At 27.9% G+C, this 24,641-nt stretch overlaps 3 protein-coding genes across 5 annotated transcripts; 2 read left to right on the top strand and 1 right to left on the bottom strand.

Moving 5' to 3' along the window:
- The first annotated feature begins 2,028 nt into the window (after window positions 1-2,028).
- On the top strand, window positions 2,029-10,314 carry LOC106788950 (anoctamin-4). The gene is made up of 14 exons (XM_014752700.1): window positions 2,029-2,200; window positions 2,770-3,166; window positions 5,526-5,679; window positions 6,223-6,505; window positions 6,582-6,733; window positions 6,809-7,054; window positions 7,135-7,334; window positions 7,423-7,560; window positions 7,637-7,854; window positions 7,934-8,242; window positions 8,339-8,648; window positions 8,734-8,939; window positions 9,055-9,345; window positions 9,421-10,314. The coding sequence occupies exons 1-14, from the start codon at window positions 2,162-2,164 to the stop codon at window positions 9,745-9,747; spliced, it is 3,270 nt and encodes a 1,089-aa protein (XP_014608186.1). The 5' UTR covers window positions 2,029-2,161; the 3' UTR covers window positions 9,748-10,314.
- Window positions 10,315-10,928: 614 nt separating this feature from the next.
- On the top strand, window positions 10,929-12,991 carry LOC106788920 (ras-related protein Rab-43). The gene is made up of 5 exons (XM_014752636.1): window positions 10,929-11,351; window positions 11,534-11,618; window positions 11,709-11,807; window positions 11,887-12,044; window positions 12,155-12,991. Exons 1-5 carry the CDS (start codon window positions 11,142-11,144, stop codon window positions 12,257-12,259), a joined length of 657 nt encoding a protein of 218 aa, XP_014608122.1. The 5' UTR covers window positions 10,929-11,141; the 3' UTR covers window positions 12,260-12,991.
- A 1,257-nt stretch (window positions 12,992-14,248) lies between these two features.
- Window positions 14,249-16,818, bottom strand: LOC106788949 (hydroxymethylglutaryl-CoA synthase 1). Of its 3 annotated transcripts, XM_014752698.1 has the most exons (3): window positions 16,544-16,818; window positions 16,162-16,464; window positions 14,249-15,990 (listed from the first exon to the last, which is right to left on the bottom strand). In XM_014752698.1, the coding sequence occupies exon 3, from the start codon at window positions 15,980-15,982 to the stop codon at window positions 14,606-14,608; it is 1,377 nt and encodes a 458-aa protein (XP_014608184.1). In that variant the 5' UTR covers window positions 15,983-15,990; window positions 16,162-16,464; window positions 16,544-16,818; the 3' UTR covers window positions 14,249-14,605. The 3 variants fall into 3 exon arrangements, with proteins under 3 accessions (XP_014608184.1, XP_014608183.1, XP_014608185.1); XM_014752697.1 differs by having other exon boundaries at window positions 14,249-16,464; XM_014752699.1 differs by having other exon boundaries at window positions 14,249-16,464; window positions 16,562-16,818.
- Window positions 16,819-24,641: the final 7,823 nt, after the last annotated feature.

Genomic DNA, 24,641 nt, shown 5'->3' with positions numbered 1-24,641 from the left:
ACGATATCTACGTGTAATACGTGTTGTGTTCATCTTGTAACCATAGTAATTCGAAAAACGATGTTCCTTGGGTATTCATGTAAACGTTTTATGTATATATGTGTATATGAGGGGATGAAACGCTTAAGTACTCATACACACACATGTATACATACACATGTATATATACATATATGTGATCTATACATACACGTTAAGAGAATACGTTTAAATGACATCCACGTTCTTCTGACATATAAAAACGTAATATATAGTGCGATGACAATGTCAGGTATATACGCGTGACCATGTGTAGCATAACATATAAGCATGTATTCTCTAGCCACGAGGGGGTTGGTATATGTCACAGTATCGCCGCGGAAACGAGCGACGTGACATTCTTCTTATATATCCTCTGCCCTGTGTTACAGGATAATACATACGTGGAAACAACGTTTCGTGTTGTATTGTCGATTTGCCAGCAAAACAATTTCTTGTTTTTCTTTTTTTTTCTTTTCGTACGAAAGAGAACCATGAGAATTCTTACGATATCGAACGGTGGATAGACAAATGGATAGATAAATGGATAGATAAATGTAAAATACTCAATAAACGTATCCTTGAACTTGTTAGCTATTTTATTCAATTATGTTTTTTTTTTCTTCTTGGATCTATTAACTTGATTATTTTATTTGTTTGTAAATAATCACGTACATAATTTGGGGTATTTAAATGGGAGAAAAAATAAGGAAGAATGAATAATAATAATAATAATAATTATTTGTAAAGGAATAAAAAGAGAAAATTTTAGTTCGTATAGAATGAATTATTAATATATTTTTGTTTTTAAATATAATGACATTAACAATTCAAGATATTTAAAAAGAGAAATAGGAAGAATAAATAATAATATGTTACAAATAAATGGAAAAGAAGTTTCTTTCGTATGAAGTGGTTAAGTTAATACGTGACATTTTCGTAGTGTAAGGAAATAACAGTGATATTTTTAAAAAACAGGAATTAGTTAGAACGATGAAGTATCTTTTTAAGAAAAATGAAAATCAGTAAAGTTATAATAGATCGTTTTGAAGTGACTCTGATTAAAAAACTTATTCAGTGCATATGTCTTATGAAAATGCAAATATAGGGTGTGTAATGGTAAAAGAGTAGTAATATAATAACATAAATCGTGACAATAGGATAAAGTCAAAGTAATAGAAAATGGGCTTGTGATCGTTTAATCTTGGATCGAGTAGTATATTACGAGAAAATAAAAAGAAAAAGAAAAGGAAAAAAAAGGGGAAAAGAAGGAATAAATAAATGGCCCTAATGTGCGACGAATTATTCGAATTAGAGGTTACACAGTCACACATTTATAAGTAGAAGAAATGATGGTGTCTAACTACGGAATGTTACCGAAGTTTCTTTGTCCTATGAGTTCGGCCAAGGCTACGTGATCATCCTGGTCGAGGCGGGGTCAGCGATAACTATAGACCGAGTCGGTCTTCTTCCATTCATAATTGAAGAATAGTCCAGGCAACGAGGTCGACCACAGTCCTAAGTGATCACTTCTATGATCGATTCTTCTATTTTTTTTATTCTACATTTTTTGTTTCTTAACTTTTACTTTCTTTATTAATATAAATTTATATCGATCGCGCGATTATCGAATAATTATACGAACATTCGTAATAAAAGTGATAAAATAAAATGAAAAGAAAAACGTAATGAATTGAACCGATGTTTTGAAGAAGATTTGAAGAAGCTGTTGTTTAAGGATTTGATTCCATAAAGAAACCTAAATCAAATCATTGATATCAATCAAGTTTTTATTCTCCGGTTCTCCGATTGGTTTTTCTTAGCATGTATCATCGGATGATGTATGAACATTTGAAGTAAAAAGATGGATAATTAATAGAATATAATGAAAGAAGATATACTGAAATAATTTCATCGACGTTTAAAAGAAGATGTGAAGCAACTGATGTTAAAGGACTTGCTTTCTTCCATAAACATAAGTTAAATTATATACACCAGCCAAATTCTTATTCCAATAATCGATCATATAGAACTCTGTTGTTAGGATGACTATCAATTACTATAAATCAACAAGAATTTAAATCCTTGGCCATTGTGGTATTGTCGTCAACTAATAGATAGTCTTCCTGATCTTTCGATTAAAATGGGTGATAGCACGCTAACTCTCGAAGACGAAACTCAGGTATTTTTTGTCATAATTAACTACTTAACATTTCATTGATTTTTATTTTCATTTGGATTTTATTTAAACAATCTATTTGATTTAATTTTTTACGCCATCGACAAACAAGTTAACACGTTTTACAGAAAAGGATTCAGTAATTTTAAAATAGGTATCTTCAATTTTTGCTTCTTTTATTGTTTTTGGAAAATATTTTATTTGTAATACTATATCTTTAGTGTTATAATTTGCTTATAGTGCTTCTCTAATGTTCATATAATCAAATTGTCACAGAAAAGCGTGTAAACATAATTCTTTTGTCGCATATTGAATTATTGCATGTGCGCGCAGAGATTTTTTTTTTCTATTTAAGTAAATATCTAAATAATCGAGAGAGCCAATATTTATATTTATTAAAAGAAAATCTTTCTTTAACGTTGATTAATCGTCGATGATCTGTTAGACGTATCGAATTTAGTTATTGTTATTGTACTTATCACGACGATGCAAAGAACGCGAATGAAATAGGAAGTTGAGCTGGATACCAATAGTATCAACTCGATCGTAAAGCACCTAACCGTGAATTACAGAATGCTCACAGTAGAAGATCAAGCACCGTAGGTGACGCTCCACAAGACCTTTCCGAGTTGAGCATTGGTGAATCGCATTTGAGCGAAGCTACAAAATCGATTGGGTCTGCTGATGCATCATCGCATACGTCAACGAGATCTACACCAGGTAAAAGTAACAAATCACGAAGCATCGTTTCGAGTACATCTTCGAGTAAGGTCAAGACACCAACAACAACTTGGCACCGTTCGAGTAGGGAAATCCTTTACGAGCCAGATAAGAACGGTATTCAGCAATATCCTTCTATCGCCACGGAGAATCCATCGAAACCTGGATCGCCGAAAATTTCTAAAAAGGGATCCGCCAAGACTAACTTTTTACCTTCTGGGACCAATTTGACGGCACGTGATGCGTTTGGTACGTTTTTATCTTCTTTAATATTATTATTTTTTTTTTTTTATATATAACGTGTGTGTGTGTGTGTGTGATGTGTGAATAATTTATTAAAATATTAAATGTTTCCAAATTATGACACAAAATTTGTATTTTTTGTTTATCTTTTAAAAAATGATGATATTAACGTGTTAAATGTCTCGTTGATTATTCTTTTTAAAAAAGTTTCTCAAATTATTATTATAATGTTTTTTTAAATAAAAAAAAAAATACTTTTTTCATGAATAAGAATAAAATATTCTATCAAAAGTATGCTAATGAATTTCTTTTTGGTAAGATTGTTTTGTCATTTGAATTTATCAAAAAGCAAGATAATTATTTTACAAATAAATAGCAATTCTTTCGAATTAAAAATCACTTTCAATAACATCGATTATTCTTCATTAATCGAATCGATACGCGATAAAAATTAATAATCAAAATTGACCTAAAATTTAAATCACACAAAATTAATAAATGATTTAAAAATAAATTGAAGTATACATACGTTAACATATCTCTATTCTCGATTAGTATGAAAATCACGTATCCATAATCACTTACTCGTACTACTCGGGATGTTAATCGTATCATAAATATGAAAGTAACGTGCCGTTTTGTCACATCCTTTCTCCTTTTACGAAATTAATGATATTTTTTTGTCAAGGAGAGGACATGAAAAATATTCAATTATAGATAACTACCCATACCTAGACACACCCGCGCACACACCCACGTAGTACATCCTACAATAATAATAACAAAAACATAATTCTGTTTCTTTAGATAAAATCGATCGATTATGACAATACATGACTATTAAATCTTTCGAACGAATTGTCATCCTTCGATATTATACACAAATAACGATTTTATTTTTCCATTAAAAATCAAATTGAATGACACTTACATAACAATAAACGTTCGTGGATAATTTCAAAGAATGTGTTATATAAACATTGAGAGTTATGTAAAAAGAACATACATTACATATATAGATCATAACATCTATTCGAGATTATTATTAAATAATCACACATTTTTCTTACTGAAAAAAATATAAGAAATTCTAAATAAAAGAGAAAAAAATGCATATAAAAAGAATTTTATTATACATTAAATTAGTGAGATTTTAGGAAATAATGAGGTCATACATGAATTAAAAGAAGCAAATAGTTAAAGTATAAAATTGAAATTTAATACGTTTTTAATGTTTGTTTTTTTTTCTATAACAATACATGTCCATTCTTATCTCTTCCTTTACTCTGAAAACTAATGTTCTGTTAGTCATGCTATTTTATCAAATCAAATTTCAATTTTCTGCTTAGGGAAAGTATGTAACAATTCTCAAATTTCATACATTGCTTAAAAACGCTGGGCATTATATACTATGCCTAAGTATTCTATAGAATGCCAGCTTTTCATACGTTGCCGATAACATATATATTACATTTATATTAACGTATATAAATACATATAGATACGTAGATATATGATTTAGGAATACACCTGTCTTCGGTTAGTATAAAAGCTACATAGGTTGGTTATATACCGATCAATATGTATGCGAATGTCAGTATGTCACGAATCATTGCAGTTAATAATGCAATGTTAGACCTCGACATGGTCATAAAACTAGTAAAACTGATCGACAGTTGCACATGTCTTCCTTTTTTCTTATTTTCTTTCCCTTTATATCCGTCTTTCACATTGATAAATTTTAATCTGATATTGGTACGTTGTGAACAAATTTTTCAATGGATTGAATACCCAAAAAAAAAAAAAAAAAAAAAGAAAAGAAAAAATAAATGTAACAAAATTCACAGATTTAAACATATTTTTTAAAAGATTATTACTATCATTATTACTATTACTATTATTATTACTATACTACTACTACTTTTACTAAAGCAGCAGTACTGTCAGAGTTACTTTATTTACATTCAACAGGTTGTGCAAATGTATATCACAGGACGTTCCAGTGATGGCATGAAATGCATTGAAGGATTTTATCGATAAGATCTTACGGTTGTTAATGTAATTACGTTTAGTATAACTTCACTATAGGGATAACAAATGGAAAAGACTGAAAGGATTTATTTTTACTTCTTCTTCTTCTTCTTTTTCTTTTCCCTTTTTTCTATTTTTTCTTTTTTTCATTAATCAAATGATTGCAAATCTTTTGACCAATAGTATATATACTTATCTGTACATCCATAAGTTTTCTTTTTTACGAATAGTATACATAATTTTTATATTATTTTTTTTTATCTTTATTAAATATGTTATTTAAATATGTTTATAATTGTGGTGCATAATTTAATATTATTTAATTGAATTAAAGGCCCAAAACTTACGGCCCCAGGATCACCGGAAAGTAGTCCATCGTTACCGAACACGCCATTACCTTCGGATTTTGATGAAACAGCGAAGGAAACTTTATCGCAAAAGGGTTCATTGGCTGAAAATGAAATCGATTCCGACACGTTATATTTTCGGTAAGAAACGATTTCTGCATTTTATTTGAAATCAGAATCAAATTCATCTTTCTATTTTTTGCTTGGTGTTTAATAATAATAATAATAATAATAATAATAATAATAATAATAATAATAATAATAATAATAATAATAATTGTTATCTCAGAACTATCATCTCCGTGTTTCTGCACGCAAATTTAAAAAGTATAGGAAGGAATATAGAAAGCATTAAAAGAGCCCTTTCATCTATTTCACTTATTTTTAGCTTAAAGTTATTAGATAATTACTGGAGTACCTTTTTTCCGTAAAGCAAAGCGTACGAAAGGTTGAACTGAATAATTAATTGAAGAACTATCCCTTTCTATTTATAGCATGTGATAATAGAATATACCGAGAATAAAAATACATTGTAGAATGAAAGAAAAAGAGAAAGAGAGTTTAAGCTAAAAATAAATCGATTGTCAATTTAATTATTATTTTGATGATCCAATCAAATAAATGGCTGAATGATATATTCTTAAAGAAAGTAAATCAACATCCATAATTTTAATTGTTTTTTAGCGATGGTCGAAGACGAATCGATATGGTGCTCGTTTATCGAGAAGAAAACGAGGGTGTCCTGACAGAATTGGAAACAAAAAGAAGAGAACAAAGGCGGGTGTTTCAACAAAATCTTTTAACTGAGGGCTTGCAACTCGAATTAGAACCGAAAGAAAATTCATTCGATAGGAAAACGTTCTTTCTTAAACTTCATATACCATGGAAAATAAAAGTACAATATGCCGAAGTTATGAATTTGAAGTTACCCACCAAAAGATTTATCACTATCTCTGTTAAAGCTTGGGTTAGTAGAACCGAGATTTTATTTTTCGACAAAATATTTCTTTGTAATATTACTTATAGATATTAAATGTTAACAGGGTACAGATGGTACAAAAGGAAGGCCTAAATTTTGGGAGAAATGGTTAAAGTTGACCAGTTGGATACAAAAACTTCATCATTGGGATACCAATCATTATCCCGAAGAACCCAGTTTTTACGACAGCGTTGATTCTGGTGATCGCGAGGAAAGGTAATTAATTATATCAACACTTAATAATCTTTTGATTGATTTCTAGTAAACAAAATACTTTGTTACAATTATCAGATTCGTTGTAAAAGATCGAGGTACCGCGTATACCCCAGCCCAAAGATCATTAATAGTGATGCAAATATTATTGCGTGCAAGGTACGACGAAACGCATGAGAAAGCTGGGATTCGTAGACTTTTAGCAGACGGTACTTATCTTGATTGTTATCCCTTGCACGAAGGCCCATACGATAAGCCAGGGGATAATGGAGAAATTTTAGATCGACATTTACTTTATTTGATATGGGCTAGTCCTATGCAATGGTAATAAAAGTTTTAAACGCAACTAATAATAAATGTAATCTTTTTTAAGAACAATAATTTTTAATTTCTTTTTTTTTTAGGTTTAAAAAACAACCATTGTGGTTGATAAGACGATACTTTGGTGAAAAAGTAGCGTTGTATTTCGCTTGGCTCGGTTTTTACACGGAATGTTTGGTTGCACCAGCTGTGGTTGGTCTTTTATGTTTCATATACGGTCTAGGAAGTATGGAAGGAGCTGATAATATTCCTAGCAAAGAAATATGTGATGATAAAATAGCTGGTAGATTCGTAATTATAAATGACAAACCAAATCTCACACGCGCATACACAAAATTTGTTATAATTCATTTTTCTTTATTTTTTTATAGGAAATATCACGTTGTGTCCGTTGTGCGATAAAGCTTGTAGATATCAAAAACTTGGTAACTCTTGTTTATTTTCTAAACTAACTTATTTATTCGATAATCCTGCGACTGTTTTCTTCGCCATTTTTATGTCCTTTTGGGGTAAAATATTTTTTGTCTATTATTATATAAAAATGAAATATGAAGTGATATTTATAATGAAATTATTTTGATATAGCAACGACATTCTTAGAATTATGGAAAAGACGTCAAGCCGTAATAGTTTGGGAATGGGATCTTCAAAACGCGGAAGAAGATGAGGAACCTAGGCCCGAATTCGAATCATCGGTGAAAACATTTCGCATTAATCCAGTTACCAGAGAGCGCGAACCATATTTACCAGCATGGTCGAAAACCATGCGATTTTGTGCGACCGGTTCTCTCGTATTTTTTATGGTAAAATTAATGAGCAACAAATTCTTTTCTTCTTTTTTATTTTTCATCTAATGTAACTGCAGATATTTATGTTATTTAGATATGTGTTGTTCTTGGTGCAGTCCTAGGTACAATAATATATCGAATATCTCTCGTTTCTGTATTTTACGGCGGTGGTGGAACTTTTTTACAAAAACATGCTAAGATATTTACTTCGATGACAGCAGCCTTGATCAATTTAGTGATAATTATGATACTCACCCGTATATATCATAGATTGGCTATGTGGATGGTTAACATGGAAAATCCGAGAACTCAAACCGAATACGAATCTAGTTTCACTTTCAAGATATTCCTCTTTGAATTCGTTAATTTTTATTCTTCGTTAATCTACATCGCATTCTTCAAGGTACATCTTATAATTTATAGTATAATATATAATTTATAATTTAGTCATACCATTTCCTCTTTTATTTTTTAAAAATTTTTTTTTATTGTTAATCAGGGAAGATTTTATGTACATCCCGGTGATCAAAATGCCAGATCATCTGAATTCGTTCGTATAAAAACTGATGTATGTGATCCAGCTGGTTGTCTCTCTGAAGTGTGCATTCAATTAGCTATCATAATGATTGGCAAACAGTGTTTTAATAATTTCGTTGAGATTCTATCACCGAAATTTTGGAATTGGTGGCGCAAAAGATCTCACGTTGCTGCTACGAAAGATCATGACAGACAATATACTTCTTGGGAAAGAGATTATCAATTGCAGGATCCTGGAAGACTAGCTCTTTTCGATGAGTACTTAGAAATGAGTATGTATATTTTGTTATTCATCACACACGTATGTACAATAAATAAATCAATGAACAATTATTAATATTATTATCTAAATTGTAGTTCTTCAGTATGGTTTCGTAACTCTCTTCGTAGCAGCTTTTCCATTAGCACCATTATTCGCTTTATTAAATAATATCGCCGAAATAAGATTGGATGCTTACAAGATGGTGAAAGAAGCACGAAGACCTCTCGCAGAAAGAGTGGCAGATATCGGTGCTTGGCACGGTATTCTTCGTGGTGTTACTTACGTTGCCGTAGTATCAAACGTAAGTAATTTTATTTCATTAATTAAATATACAAAATATATTATTTTGGAAGTAGAGTTATATAATAATGCACCGTTAATTTTATAATTTTAATATTAAACCATTCCAATTGCAGGCATTTGTAATCGCTTATACCTCAGACTTCATTCCACGAAGTGTCTACGCATTTGTTTATTCTCCAACGGACGATTTGGTCGGTTACATCGACAGCTCTCTCTCTGAATTTAATACTTCTGATTATCGTGACGACATGAAGAGTGATGCCGATGATAACCATCCAGAAACATGCCAATATAGGGGATACAGAAATGGACCTGATCACGAATCAGATCCTTATGGATTGAGTCCACAATATTGGCATGTCTTTGCAGCTCGATTAGCTTTCGTAGTTGTTTTTGAACATGTTGTAAGTTTAACAAAACGTTGAAATAATATTTACATTGTGTTGATTAATAATTGTAATCACTTTCGTATGATTTAGGTTTTTGCATTAACTGGGATCATGAGTTACGTTATACCAGCTGTACCACGTGCCTTAGCAACTCAACTTCAACGAGAACGATTGTTAGCTCAAGAAGCTAAATATGAAAAAGGATTGAAAGGTAAAGAGGACGAAGAAGACATACTTTCAGTATTAAGAGAAACTGGAAGTATAGGCAGACCTGGTGTTGGTGGTGCTGCTGCTGGTGGTCGAGGTAGTTGGGCAAGACGTTTCAGTAAATTGAGCGATGGTCTAGATGCTCATGTTGAAGTTGGTTCAAGGATACACAGATACAGTGACAGTTCAACCGTTTGGGAAGTCACTTAAATAATTAACTTTAAAAAAATTCCTTTTTTTTTCTCTAAAATATCATCGATTTCGTTCACTCAAAAATCTTATTTAAAGATTATCAATCGTGATTAATATTACATGAATTTTTGTATATACTATATATAGTAATCGCACTTTTAATATATCAAAGAAAAGACAATATATTTTTTCTTATCAGTATTTCTATTTTTTTCTCACATCGACGCTTTTGTCAGCCTATTATTGCATTTTTATTTCTATTGTATAGCATCTATAAATTATAAATGCTTCCGTCATACTTTATGATGTTTTGTGCACGTATATAATACTGACAGATGTGAATTTCGTAAGTTAAAAAAAAAAAAGAAATATAAATATACAATCAATTAATCAATCGATATAACTTCTTAATGAATTTTTGAAAAATTAATGTTTCTGTGATGTCAAATAATGTATGCATGTATAAATATATTGTGTATTACGTTTCTTATTGAAGAAATGTGTGTAAAATATTAGGGACCAAATCTTAATTGACCGATGTTTAGTATTGTTCGTATAATGTACACATTTGTGATCGAATTTATTTATTCCCGAACTGTTAACATTTTACGTAATTATTATTAACAAAATATAATATATATTTTAATTTCTATTTAAGTGTACATATTGATTATACAATCCTATATCAACAATCCTAAATCTTCGTGGTTAGACCCGAGCAATGGATATTACTTTCCGTGTAATGTTTATCATATTTTTATAGATATAAGATGAAAAGTTAAGGTAGAATAACGTTTTTAAAAATTGACTCTATATATAAGATAGTGAAAACTTATGACTGTAATAAAAATGATGTTATATTGACTTATGAACATAACTATCAAGTTGCTGAGGAAGTCTCAAATAGAGACGAAACGTTCAACGGATAAATATAGTGTTCATCTTAATTAAACCCGTCCAAAAAACAACTAAGAGTAAACTTAGTAATTACTTTATAATGTTTTTTAATAATTTTTATATATTTACAGAGATACCAGAAGGAGTAGTCGAAAATTGTTTGAAATTTAAGATGCAATTTATAAAAGAGATTATATACAGTCGCGATAATAGTTGATAAAACAGAATATACATGTTTACACATTTAATCTATTTTTTCCTAATAGATGGCAGTAGTGTGGTAAAAGGCAAATACAGTTCTCACATTTATACAAACTAGTCAGTGTTTCGTTACAGCAGCTGCCTTTTTAAGTAAAAATTATGAACACGTTTAAAGTGACAAAGCCACGGACTTGGCACAATTTAGTTGCATAATTAAACACTTTTTTTAAATCATCATTCGTAATATTTGTTATTGTTATTTGATTGTTGCTATTTAAAAAAAAAAACACAAAGAAAAACAAAAGAAAGAAACAATGTCTACTCGTGATCCTGACAATCTCATGACCATGAACGAAGAGAATTTTGATTATTTATTTAAAATCGTTCTTATCGGTGATTGTGGAACTGGGAAAACATGTGTCGTCCAAAGGTTTAGATCTGGTACTTTCATTGAAAGACATGGAAATACTATTGGTGTTGACTTTTCGATAAAAACTGTCTTGATAGATGGTAAAAAAGTTAAGGTATATAAGTAACATACTTGTCATTATATTATACACTAAAAATATATTACTAATCTTGACTGGTTTGTTCTCTGAATGAATATTTTGCACATACATACAAAATGTATATTTTTCTATAATGTATTATAAGTATTATTTTATTTTAAAGGATTGATACATCAATTACGATCTATTGTTTACAGTTACAAATATGGGATACCGCAGGACAGGAGAGATTTCGTACTATTACCCAAAGTTATTATAGATCTGCTGATGGTGTAATTATTGGTTAGTATTATAGATCGTTGTTAATATGTATTTAGTATATATACGTGCTACTACTATTATTAGATGTTTCTAAAGGAATATCTTTTTTAGTTTATGATGTCACTAAACGCTCTACATTTCTAAGTTTGCAACGGTGGGTGGAAGAAATAAGAAGGTATACATCTTCTCATGTGTTACTCCTTTTAATCGGTAATACTCTAAAAATATTTATGAGAACAATGCAATGGATAGCACTGTTGATAGTATCTTATGAATATCGTTGTTAAAGGTAACAAATGCGATTTAGGAGATTTGCGGGAAGTTGAAAAAAGTGAAGCTGAAGCGTTGTGCGAGTATCTTCCAGAAGTTTTACAAGTTATAGAAACGTCTGCCAAAGAAAATACAAACATAGATGCTGTCTTCTTCTGTTTAGCATCCGAACTGAAGGTAATTGAAAATTTAATTATTGGTTTAAATAATAATGCTAACTATGATACAATCGTGATATTTTTATATATTGTTTATCTTCTTTGATATTGTTTATTCATTTTTTTCAGAGACGATATGATAATTGTCAAATAAGCGATAATGAGGATATTATTAAACTCGGAGTAGGAAAAGAATTATCTTCTTGCCCTAGTTGTTCATATAAAATATTTTAAAAAGTACCCATTTTTGATAGTATATAGACTGAGATACATAAAAATAATCCTAAATGTCCAACGAAAATAAAAATAAGATAATTATGCTACACGGTAACATTTGATTATAAAAAAGACAATTCTCTGAACGGTTAAAGCTGATACTCTAAACGGATTTTATACTTAATTATTTTATTTAAAATTCAGGGAGATATGAAATTAGAAATTTGAACAATGACCTTGACAAAATAATAATTCATTTGTAAATATAATATTTGATACATCTATAGTTATTACACAAATTCGAAAAATATTATTAATACTTAATACTGTAGTTACCTGAACAAGTCTTGTATATTATTCAGTGCCTTATCAAATATTGTGTATATATACATATTAACAGACTATTTATCTATCACGCGTAAAAGCTTGTGTTCACTAATGAAAATGATTTAAGAAACTAGAAAAAATTACGGGGAAGTATTAGGTATTGCATAATATAGAGTTCCTTAAAAAATAAAAAGAAACGGATAATAGAGTAATTATAAAGCAAATTATATATGCAAGATTATGAATATTGTGGATAATGTTTTATCTTAAATTTTTCGAATGAGCTCAACAAAATTTACATGTTTATTTATTACATTTTGGTAGTTCGAAGTGTTCGACTTTACATACACATATGTGCAAAGAACTAATTTATTTTTAATTTGATTCGAATCTTAAGAAATTCAACCTATAATATATATACGTATAAAAACTTTTTATATACATAAACATTTCTTATTAAAATGTTTATCATTAATCAATATATTGATCATTAAATATTAAAACATTCGCATACATATCTGTAACACACCAATTTCTATTAAAAGTTCAGCATCACAAATTTGTGACAGTAAAATCAACGCGAACAATTAATTTTTAGCTGTAATTGGAATCTCTTCTCCGTCGTACGACAGTGAACTTGTTAATAATAAAATGGCGCACAAAATAATTTTATTATATTCATTTTAATTTATCATGTTGATATATATATATATATTTTTTGTTATTTTTGTGTATTTTTTGTAGAAATGAAATTATTGTTATATGAAGTATAGAGCCAATAATATAATATAATATCATAGTAATAATATAATTAAATATTTTTATACCTATAGCAATAATAATAAATAAACAATTATATGCTCTCTATATATAATATTTAATTAGCGAATGCTGTAAAAAAAAAAAGAACAAAATAAAATGCAATTTATGAAGGTGTGAAATACGCAATATTTTTATTACAAAAGAAAATTTTTTAAATCAAATTTTATGTATAAGATTTCACAATAATAAAATATATTTTTCTGTATAATATTTATTGATTAGTGGTACAGAATTTTGTCTCATAAAAATACATTCTTTTCTTTCTTTAAATGAAGCTGATATATTCTTTTATCTACAATCAATAATATGTACATGTTCGTTATTGAAATACATTATCAGTAATTCGAATAAATTATTTATAAAAAAAATGTCATGTTAAGGTGTTCTATATATATATAAATGTTTTATTTCATTTGTAATATTTGTTGCAAAATCTTATTGTAATTCATTAACAATAAATTAAGAGGTAGAAACACTTTATTGGTAAATTTATATATAAAAAGAACTGAATATTTCTATTCTATATAAAAAAAAAATAATACAAACTAAATTCACGTTTATAAACACTGTCTTTTTTATGGATTATTGTAGCAACAAGTATATATTTTGATATAAGATACTTCTAAAGTATAGCAAATTATGATTTGAGTTCGCTATCTTTTTTTTGTAAGGCACTTTTACAAAGGAAAAAAAAAAGAAAACCTCGAATTACCGTTAGGTTTATTTTCGCATGATCAACAATTTTTCAGCAATTTCGGAATAATTATTTTTTAGTGTTTTCTATATTGTTGTTCGGAATTTATTATTTCAAAATTGATGATATATATAATATAAATTATTAAAAATGTAATACGTGTATTTTTACAAATTTATTTTCAGTAAATTAAGATCTGTCATCGGAAAAAATAATTGATAATCTAAAATAATATCTCACAACATTTGATACAATAACTAGTAATAATAGTTTCCTTTCTATTTACATTATACATATTAGCAAAATGCATTTTTTTTTTTATAAAAATTATCTATTAAAATTATATGCGATATAATATTAAAAAAAATCGGTACAAATTCTAGATAGAAAATATTTCTTGAATATATATATACAGACATCCATTGTGCTACAATATATCTCATAGGATAAGCTTCAAGTATATTTAATTAACCAATTAATTAAATTAACAAATTAAACTATAATAGATTGTTTAAAGAAAATTATTTACTATTTGGTATTTTTTTATAAGTTCTTCGATATTTGTCGTCTATTTTAACGAGATAGTAAGTACCAGGAAACATATGACTGATATTACTTATAGCTTCGTAGGATGTGCTGTGATAATTTTTTTCTCTTAATTCTAATATGCTAGTAAAGTCTTCCGGCGCTATTTTTTGTCTTCCTTCTAATTGTGATTTAACGTAATCTAACAATGAAATAATTTTCATTAATTTAGATTCATTTTGGATATCTTTCGTTATTGTCAACGAATACATACTGGAGCATAAACCTGAACCATATGAAAATATGGCTACTTTATTGCCAGCTAATTCGTTTATTGGTTTAGATATAAGTAAAGATACTAATCCGGAATAAACGGATGCCGTATACATATTACCAACTTGATTAGCTAGAAATAAACTAGGTTCGGTTTTATCCGCAAAATTTGATTTGCTTAAATTTACAAACGCTTTTTCGATATCCTTATCAAAATAAGTATTCTCTAACTCAACGTCATGAAATTGTTCTAACTCTTTGTACTTTTCAGAAACTTCTGCTTTAGATGTATTTAAAAAATCAACAAACGCTAGCCTGGCAAATGATTTTTGTACAAGTTTACAATACGGAGAATGAAATAACAGAGCATCGAAGTTGTTCAAAGTAACATTTTCATTTGGCTTTTTTCCTTTAACTTTTTTACTATACAATTGATAACAACTATCCAAAGCATGGAGGTAACATTGAATAGATAATTTTCCATCAACGTATGGATACTCTGAACGTAAATCAGGCTTATAAAAATCATATGCATGTTGCATATATGATGCGCGTAATCCACGATCAAATACAATCGGAGCATCCGGACCAATGATCATAGCAATTGCTCCAGCTCCACCAGTAGGTCTTGCACTACCTGGTGAATAAACGGCACTGTCAGCTGCGACAACCAATGCTAATCTTCCATCCCAAGCACTGCTTTCTACCCAAGAAACAGCATTGAATAAAACTGCTGTACCACCGTAACAAGCATTAGTACAGTCTACACCTTCGATATCCGTACAACCAAACGGTTCAAATAATTGCATAAGAACAGACTTAACTGATTTGCTTTTATCTATTATTGTTTCAGTTCCGACTTCCAATCTACCAATTTCTTGTGGTTTAATTCCATATCTGTCCAATAATCTATGGACGACGGTTAAACATAAAGAATTAATATCTTCTCTGTCATTACAAAATCCCATTTTAGATTGTCCCAGTCCTATGGTGTATTTTCCTGTTGATACACCATCGTAAACTTCCAATTCTGTTTGATCGACATATTGAGCTGGGAAATAAACTTCAATGGCTCTAATACCAACATCATTGGGCCACATCTTCAATTCTTCCAAGAATAATATATAAATATATATTTATATGTATGTTGGAGAGACAATCTTCTATCTTGTATGAAATTTGGTATTATATTTTTTAATGATATATATATCACATATAAATGTACATATACAAATCCTTGATGACAAATAGAAATCTTAACAGTGGTATATTCAATTAACTTATATTCCTTCAGCTTTTATGTAACATTTAAAAAAGAGGACACTTTCTTTTTCAATTCACTCGCCGGTTTTTCAACGATATTAATTTCTTTGTTATAATAACTTACTATATTACGTTTCTCGAAAATTATAAGATTCCTCGATGAAAATTATAACAAATCTTTAATAATAATAATAACAATAAACTTTGTTAACACACTATCTGTAGATTTGACTTCACGTTTTACTTGTTTGTTCGTTGGTTGGTTGTTTGATCTGACTGACTGACTGACTGACTAGTTGCTGGCTAATTGCCTGGTTACCTGGGAGGAAGAATTTAGGTTAGAAGTGAAACTTTGACTATAAATGAAAATTCACGGTTGTTGGCACGACTTTACGTACCGTTATAAAAGATGATACCTTCCTTGACATATGTGAGCCAATAGTATTTCTTACTCCCAATAATCAACGTTTTTCTTTTTCGTTCCTCTACAAAATTTCACTAGGGAATGCGTTCCTTCATACGATTCCTCTCGGTTATCTTCGTTTTACGAAGGCCACGCGGCTATACCGTTCTGACGTAGGAAGTGGGGCGAACCCTATCAAATTCACTTATTATTACAATTATTATTATTATTTCTAGAATTTTTATGATAATTTTGTTTTCTATTTCAATTCCAATTTTGTCTTTCGTCAGCAAATGAAATTGTTTTTCTTTATCGTTCTATAGAATACTGTTCTCTATTATACTTTTCTTTTTTATTATTAGTATCTTGTGTTCTTATTTTTATTTTTTCTACAATTTTTACAATCTTTTTCTTAATTGTTTTTTTTTCAATTTAATATTGTATTCTTTTGTATATTCTTTTCTCGACAACGAACTACATTTTTTCTTCATTCTCTTATTCTTGATTTTATTTTACTTTTTAACATTTTTCTTTTTAATTAATTTTTTTTCAGTTCAAAGTCGTATTTTTTCTTTGATTTTTTTTTATCAACAAAAAATTACATTCTTATTCTGGTTTTACAACTTTTCTTGAGCGATTTAATTTTTTACTCAACACCTATGACCTTCTTCTTTATGTAAACTCGTATAAGTATATTCAGTGTCGAACAAAAGTCTTTACACATATTGAATTATATTTACAATACCTTTTATAAATCAATTTTCAAAATATGATTTATTATTTAATTTTTTTCTTTGAAAGCTATGTACATATCTCTCGGGGGTCTAAAGTTTAAATATATTGTACGTCATGGAGATTAGATATACGTACAACAACAAAAAAGAATCAATTTTTAATATAATTAAAAATAATGTTCAGTTAAAATAATTGAAGTTCGTAATTTTTATGATTATTATCTTTTTTTATTGTATACCAATTTAATCTTACAACAAAACTTCTTTAAACTATAAACTCAAGAGATTTATGTTTAAAAAATAAATAAAAAATCATACTCTTTTTATTGTTTTAATTATATTTTAATGTAACATCTTTCGATATACTATTTTTTTAGAAATATTTATACGCAGGTTATTTTTAATTTAAAAAATTTGTCTTCTCTCTTGAGCAATCGTCATTAACTTGTATTCGAAACGATTTAAATCATGTTTATGTAATAGGCACGACGATTAGAAATCTTGCAGTTTGAATAATTTATGGATTACTTTTTTTATTCCATTTGATCGAATAAGACAAAAAATATGGCATTAAAAATAAACTAGAAAGTATTGTAATTAAAATAAGATTTTCTTAAAATCGTACAAATCCATGATTTTTGGTCATCATATATAAAAGCCGAAACTAAGTATGTCAAGTAAAAATGTAACGTGAAAGCTGTTTCGAAACGTATTCGGCATTCTTATCAACTACAATTATAATAGAATATCTATTTTTGTTGATGTCACCCATACATTATATTTTCATTATAGTTCGTTGTGACCAGTTATTTTTTTCTTTTTATTATTTTTTTTTGTTAATAAACGACAATCGATAAGAAGTCTTTTTATAATATTTCTGTGTTCTCTTCCTTTTTACTTTTTCTTTCTTCTTCGTTTCCTATTTGTTTGTTCGCTTGCCTTTCGTATAAAACGACAAGCAAATATAAAAACTTTGAATAAGAATATGAAATATTGTATCTAATATTTTGTAAGGTCAATAAATGAATGTTATATATAGAATATAGATTATTTAGATGTATTCTTCATACTTGAAATCTATAAATTATTTATTATATTGAATTATATATTAAGCATGGATTATTCAATATGACGAAAGATTTTCTAACATATTATATATATCTTAACATCTCCTGTATTTATTATTTCTTTTTATAATTTATAATTAAAAATAATTATCAAACAAATTAGTGAGTACAAAGAAAAATCTAATTTGTAAAAATATTGAGAGAGAAATTTTTAAATATTACATGAATATTAACAGATTGTAGTTTCAAAATATGTTTACGAATAAAAATACACGTGGACGTGATACTAAAAATGTTATTTCGAAAATCGTTCGTAAAATGACTCAACATTCAACTCACTAAAAAATAAAAATAGTCATTAAACAATATTACTTTTAAATGCAATAGATACAATTTTTTTTTCAATTACTATCAACAATATATTACAAAGATAACATCTATTATGTACGTCACAATGTGACGGTGTGCTTCAATTGAAACGTAACCATCCAAAGTTTTCGAAGTTTTGAAACTCTAACACATTATTGATGAAAGACCTGAATTTTTTGTGAGATTTTCTAATTCCTAAAAATAAAAACATATCTTAACAAATGATTATAGTCACATATTAAGCTATTGTATGCACACAAAAAATTATCGTATTCAACGATTGTTTGAAATAAAAAATTTCGTTTAATAAAATATTTACATGAATTTTTTCTTTTTGTTTGAAATAAGTAGATAAAATTTTTAAAATTGAAATACTTAAAAGCGTTTTTAAAAAAATATACGAAAATTTAGGTAAATTTTATTTCACAGCATACCATTAAAAATGCATAAATGATATGTTATTAATAGCAACAGTGCTAACGTATGCATATAATATATGTATACAGGGTGTCTCACGTAATTTTTTTCACGATTTTTCAAATACTTGTGATAACCTGACAGAAAAATACTTTCGACAAAAGTTTACCAGTTTTTGATTGATTATACATTGCAATAAAAAAAAGTTCGAAGAAAACCTCTAGCTAGCACTTAGGGTCACAAAAATATTTGCTCGGATAAATGGGATCGTCAATCAAGTAAAAAAATTTGAGAAATATATAGCAAGGGTATTATAAGATTTACGAGAATGCACGTGTATAATTTTATATATAATTTACTATGGGTATACAGATAAATTTCAAATTATTACGATAATATAATAATCATAGTTTAATTATTATTATTATTACTATTATTATTATTAATATTATTACAACATGTCTACAAGTAGCGGCGGCAGCTTTGTTTTCGTCTGGCACGGCAAAATATAATTTGTTTTCTTCTACCTATTCTTGTTTTTTTTTTTCTTTTCTTTCTTTAAAATTAGATAATTAATTAATTAATTAATTTTAATTATTAATAATAATTATTATTATTCATCCATCTAGCCTTCACACATATATCCAACGTTCACACATATACATCTATTCAAGGACTGACGCATATATTAAAACACTTACCCACTTTTATCTTCTTCCACAAACTTCAAATAAAACTAAGCACGATCATCATCATCATCATCATCATCATCATTATCGTCATTTCATATTTGATATTTTTCGAATAAATTTAAACCACATAGATTACCACAAATAGCAATGGTTGGTTCACATTCGCTTCACCACAAAATTTCTATGAATAATCGCTTTTAACATTGTAAGCACATTCGTAATAAAATGCATACAGTTATCGATAACTATATTATTTTTTTTCTTCTTTCATTTATTCGCTTTCAATGATCTAACAATCACTACACGAGATTTATAACATCGACATTTATCAAAATTATTAATCTCGTTTATTTTAACTTCTTTTCCTCTTTTCGTCTTTTATACATTCATTCATTCATTCATTTATTCATTATTTATTTATTTACTTACTCATACATCGACATTAATACTCGTTTAAGTACGCGATTTATGAAAAATGATATAAAGACAAATTTTACACCAGCATCATCATTATCATGGAAATGCATCATTGAAACGACTACATTTTAATTAACGTAAAAAAAATCAATAAAATTAAGAAAAAAAGGAAAATGGAAACTCGTTTCATAAAATTGCAACGCATGTTTGTTTTTATGCGTATTTTTGTCACATTATCCGATTCCATTATAATATCAGGATTCCATCAACACATACATACATATACATTATACATACTTTTAATTATGATATTTCTTTTTTTAATATTCTTAATATTCTACAAAAATAAAAAAAAAAGAAATAATAATAATAATAATAATAATAACAATTATCATCCTTATCAACGTCATCATAATCATTATCATCATCATCATCATCATTGTTATAATTACCTGTTGAACTCTATTGTATGTAATTATTAAATAAAGAAAAGAAAAAGAGAAATGAGGACTCTAACATCGAAGTGACCTAATCGTGATTTAAATATTTATAAACGTTCATATTTCTGCACTCTTTCTCTTTCTCTTTATGTGCGTGTATGTGTTATGTGTGTGTGATGTATGTATGATACTTATAAATAATCTGACCGTGACAAGACTTTATTTTCAACGTTTCTTTCATTATTTTTTTATTTGCTCTCTCTCTCTCTCTCATTCTTTTTTTCATTCTATGTTTCTTTTCTTTCTCTCTCTAATTTATTTATTTATTTATTTTTATGTTTAAAATACTGCACACACGCTCGGAGCCCGATTATTTAGCTAGAAAAAGCACGTACAAAATAGGAATGTAGCACGTGGTTCTCTCGATTGAAAGTAATTCAGGTTTTCATTTATTTTTTCTTTTTTTTTTTTTCTTTTTCGTCATTTTAAGTTATCTTATTTATTATATTGCTATTACTATCATTATTATAATTATATTATTATTATTATTATTATATATTATTATTAATAATAATAATATTACAACGAATCGGGAAACCACTTGCCGGCGTTATTTTTTTTATAAAATGCTTTTATACTCTTCTTCGTCTTGGCACAAAAGTTCAACTTAATTAGCTTATTTTTGTTTCTTTCACTCGCTCTCTCTTTTTTTCTTTCTTTCTAAACATGTTAAACATATACATCAGGACAGGTTCTAAATGATAATGTAGTCATCTTGGATAATAATGATCAGAAATATCTAATTATTTGGCTTATTATACCTTATTAAAGTATGCAAACTTTAATCACTATATAATATAAATATAAACTATTAATTGAAAATTGTAAATTGTTAAATGAACTAATGGAAGGAAGGTTCAGATGAAGGAACAGAATGAGAAAAAAGTTTGTAAGAAAGAGAGGATAACACGAAAAATTATACGCGTTATCCCATCATTTTTGTTTTTTTAATATAATCGACGATCGATTAACGATAATATAATAAACGATGTAATAATAATAATACTCGAGGAACTTATTCGAAGTAAATGAACTCGAGTAATACTATTTAAAAGGGCCTAACTATTCTAACTAACGAGAGACTGCTGCTGCTGCTGCTGCGGTTCACGTAAAAAGCGATTTTTTTTGTTAACACGTATGTAAATAAATACACACGCACGTACATACATACATACATTTATCTAATTAAAGAACGTGAAATAACCTTTCATTCATTCTTTTTTGTACAAGAGTAAACGCGCGAAATTGAACGTAGTCTCTTAATACCATTCTCGAAAACTTCCATTTTATTATACTATTTTATTCTATTTTATTTTATTTTCTTTTCGGTTCCTTTTTCTTCATAAATCATCCGAAATATCAATCTGACTGATAAACATCACGAAAAAGTTATCAAACATTTAATAATCTTCCGTCAAAGTATATAGGAAGTGAATTTTATATGAAACAACACATAAGCGTTTGATAAATTCATGATTATTAATAACTTCTCTTATCTTTATTATTTTTTCCCCGTTTAATAATTATTCTTTAATTGATCTTTTTTTTCTATGTTGACGTTAAAACACAAGCATAAACTTGTTTTTTTTTTTTATCGTGTTAATTATACATAAATATATACATGCGCGCGTGTGTATATAGAATATATATATATATAGCGTTGCTTTTGAAATGCATATCCTGTATATATATGTTATGGTCACAATGCATATATTCCACCCACTAAGTTGGGCAATATATTTTGAACATGTATTTCATACATTGTCCGGTCAATCTATGGAATGCACAAAAGGTTTTGGTTAATCTATAAAATATGCTTCAATGGGGTGTTTAGACCATGGGGGGTAGGAGAATTTCAAGACATTGTAGTGAAACAAACCACGACAGGTGTATGTTCATACGTTCATTGAATGATCTTCACTTTCCGTATTGTGCACGTGCTTTCTCACAACTGTCTGATTAAATTATAATTAATTAAAGATATATTATTATTCTATAACTATAAAGATCAGCATGGTGGTCAGTTTTTGTTAAGAGTTTAGTTGTTCTTCCTCCTAAGATTACTTCCCTTCCACCGGACTCTAATCACAACCAACTGAAGTTCATTTTATAAATTGACCAAATCCCTCTGGACATTGTATAGATTGACCGTAACTTAGATAATGTATGTAATAAAAATCTTGTCTTGTCTAATGTCACTTTTTCTTTTGTTTGTCTTGTAATTGAATTGTATACTGCTCCCATTTTTAAAAAGTTCTTACTTTCGTGGATCGGACATTGTGCGATATTGTAGAGGTCATTAATATTTCACAGTTAAAGTGGTCTTTTGTTTTCTCATTCGAGCTTCATTATTTTTTTTATTATGCTTCTTTGTTATAATCTCCAAGCATAAAAAACACGATAGCGATTTGTTTTTTTTTTTATAAACAGATATTTCATGTATTTGAGGTTAAATAAAATAATCTTTTTTCTTCTTGTTTTTTTTTACATTATTTCTTTCAAGACACCGTGATTTAAATTAATAAGTGCCAAAAACTGATAAACATGAACATATTTACGATCAAAAAATAATAATAGTAATGAAATATTAAAACATTTTGCAAAATAAACATATTGTAATATGTTTAACAATAAACGATGCAAATATCTTGATATTTATTATGATAGCGATTATTATTATATAGATATATTTTATTAAATAATTTTTTAAATAAATATATTTATATAATTTTTACGATCGAGCCGTCGTATTTCGAAATTAAATGCGGAAATGATAGAAAAAAAAACAAAATATGATAGATACTTATATATTATATATAATATATATATATATAAAGAATATAGTTTTTATTTAACCTCGAAATGCATAAGCGTATTGAGTCTAATTTTTGTGACATTGTAAATAAGTACGATACAATTAATTGAGGCTCGACTTGAGATTGTAGCACCATAACACGGTATGATTAAGTTTAATAAGATTTAAGCAATTGTAACGTTTCTTTTTTCTGTCATTGTTATTATTTATTAATTTTCTTCCTTCCCCTTTTTGATATCATGAATTATTTTATATTTATATATAATAATAACAATAATAATAATAATAATAATAATAATACGGAGTTGGAGTTGGGGAAGGATTATTCTTGCATATATGTATACATTTTTATACAATTTCATTTCCTTCTTATAAAAAAAAAATCTTTACTGTCGAAGAAAAAAATATTACGATTAAAATAAAAAGAAGAAAATAATAATGATCTTTCGTAAAATCACTGCACCAATATTGAATGCTCTTCAAAATTCTCTCTAACACAATACACGTCAGTCTGTGAAATAAAAAGTTACATTTAAACAAAATTCGAAGCATATACTTTATATACTTTTTTTTAATTCTCAAAGTAAAAAAAGGTTTTTGCGGCAAACAAATATTATTAAAAAAAAAAAAAAAAAAATAAAAAATAAAAAATATAAAGACAAAGAATATAAAGAAATATCGAAATCTTTGGAATTCGGTATGAAAATGTCGACGGGTATAAGTCTTCTCTTTCTCTCGAGAAAGAGAGAACTCTATCTCCTAGATAAGATCAATGTGATTCGATCTTAATTTGAACCATATTTATGGATATATAGTATATATCATTCTTTTACAATATACTTTGTCGTGTGTAAGCAATTAATAAAGGTCCACGTATATAATTAGCGCGTTAATATTATAAAGTTTTATACGAGGGTATCAATGATTAAATGACGCGTGTTTGTATGCACGTGTAAATATGTGATGTGTTTCGATTGAGTTCATCGTGAATCCCCCTCGTTTATTTTCTGTAATAAAATAAATTCATTGGCTTGGATGAAAAATGTTATCTCATCGCCACTGTATAAACAGGAACACCATTG

The sequence above is a fragment of the Polistes canadensis genome, unplaced genomic scaffold (assembly GCF_001313835.1).
Source record: "Polistes canadensis isolate GaletaPanama2010 unplaced genomic scaffold, ASM131383v1 scaffold_157, whole genome shotgun sequence".
Classification (NCBI taxonomy): domain Eukaryota; kingdom Metazoa; phylum Arthropoda; class Insecta; order Hymenoptera; family Vespidae; genus Polistes; species Polistes canadensis.
This window is presented reverse-complemented; position numbering and strand designations above follow the sequence as displayed.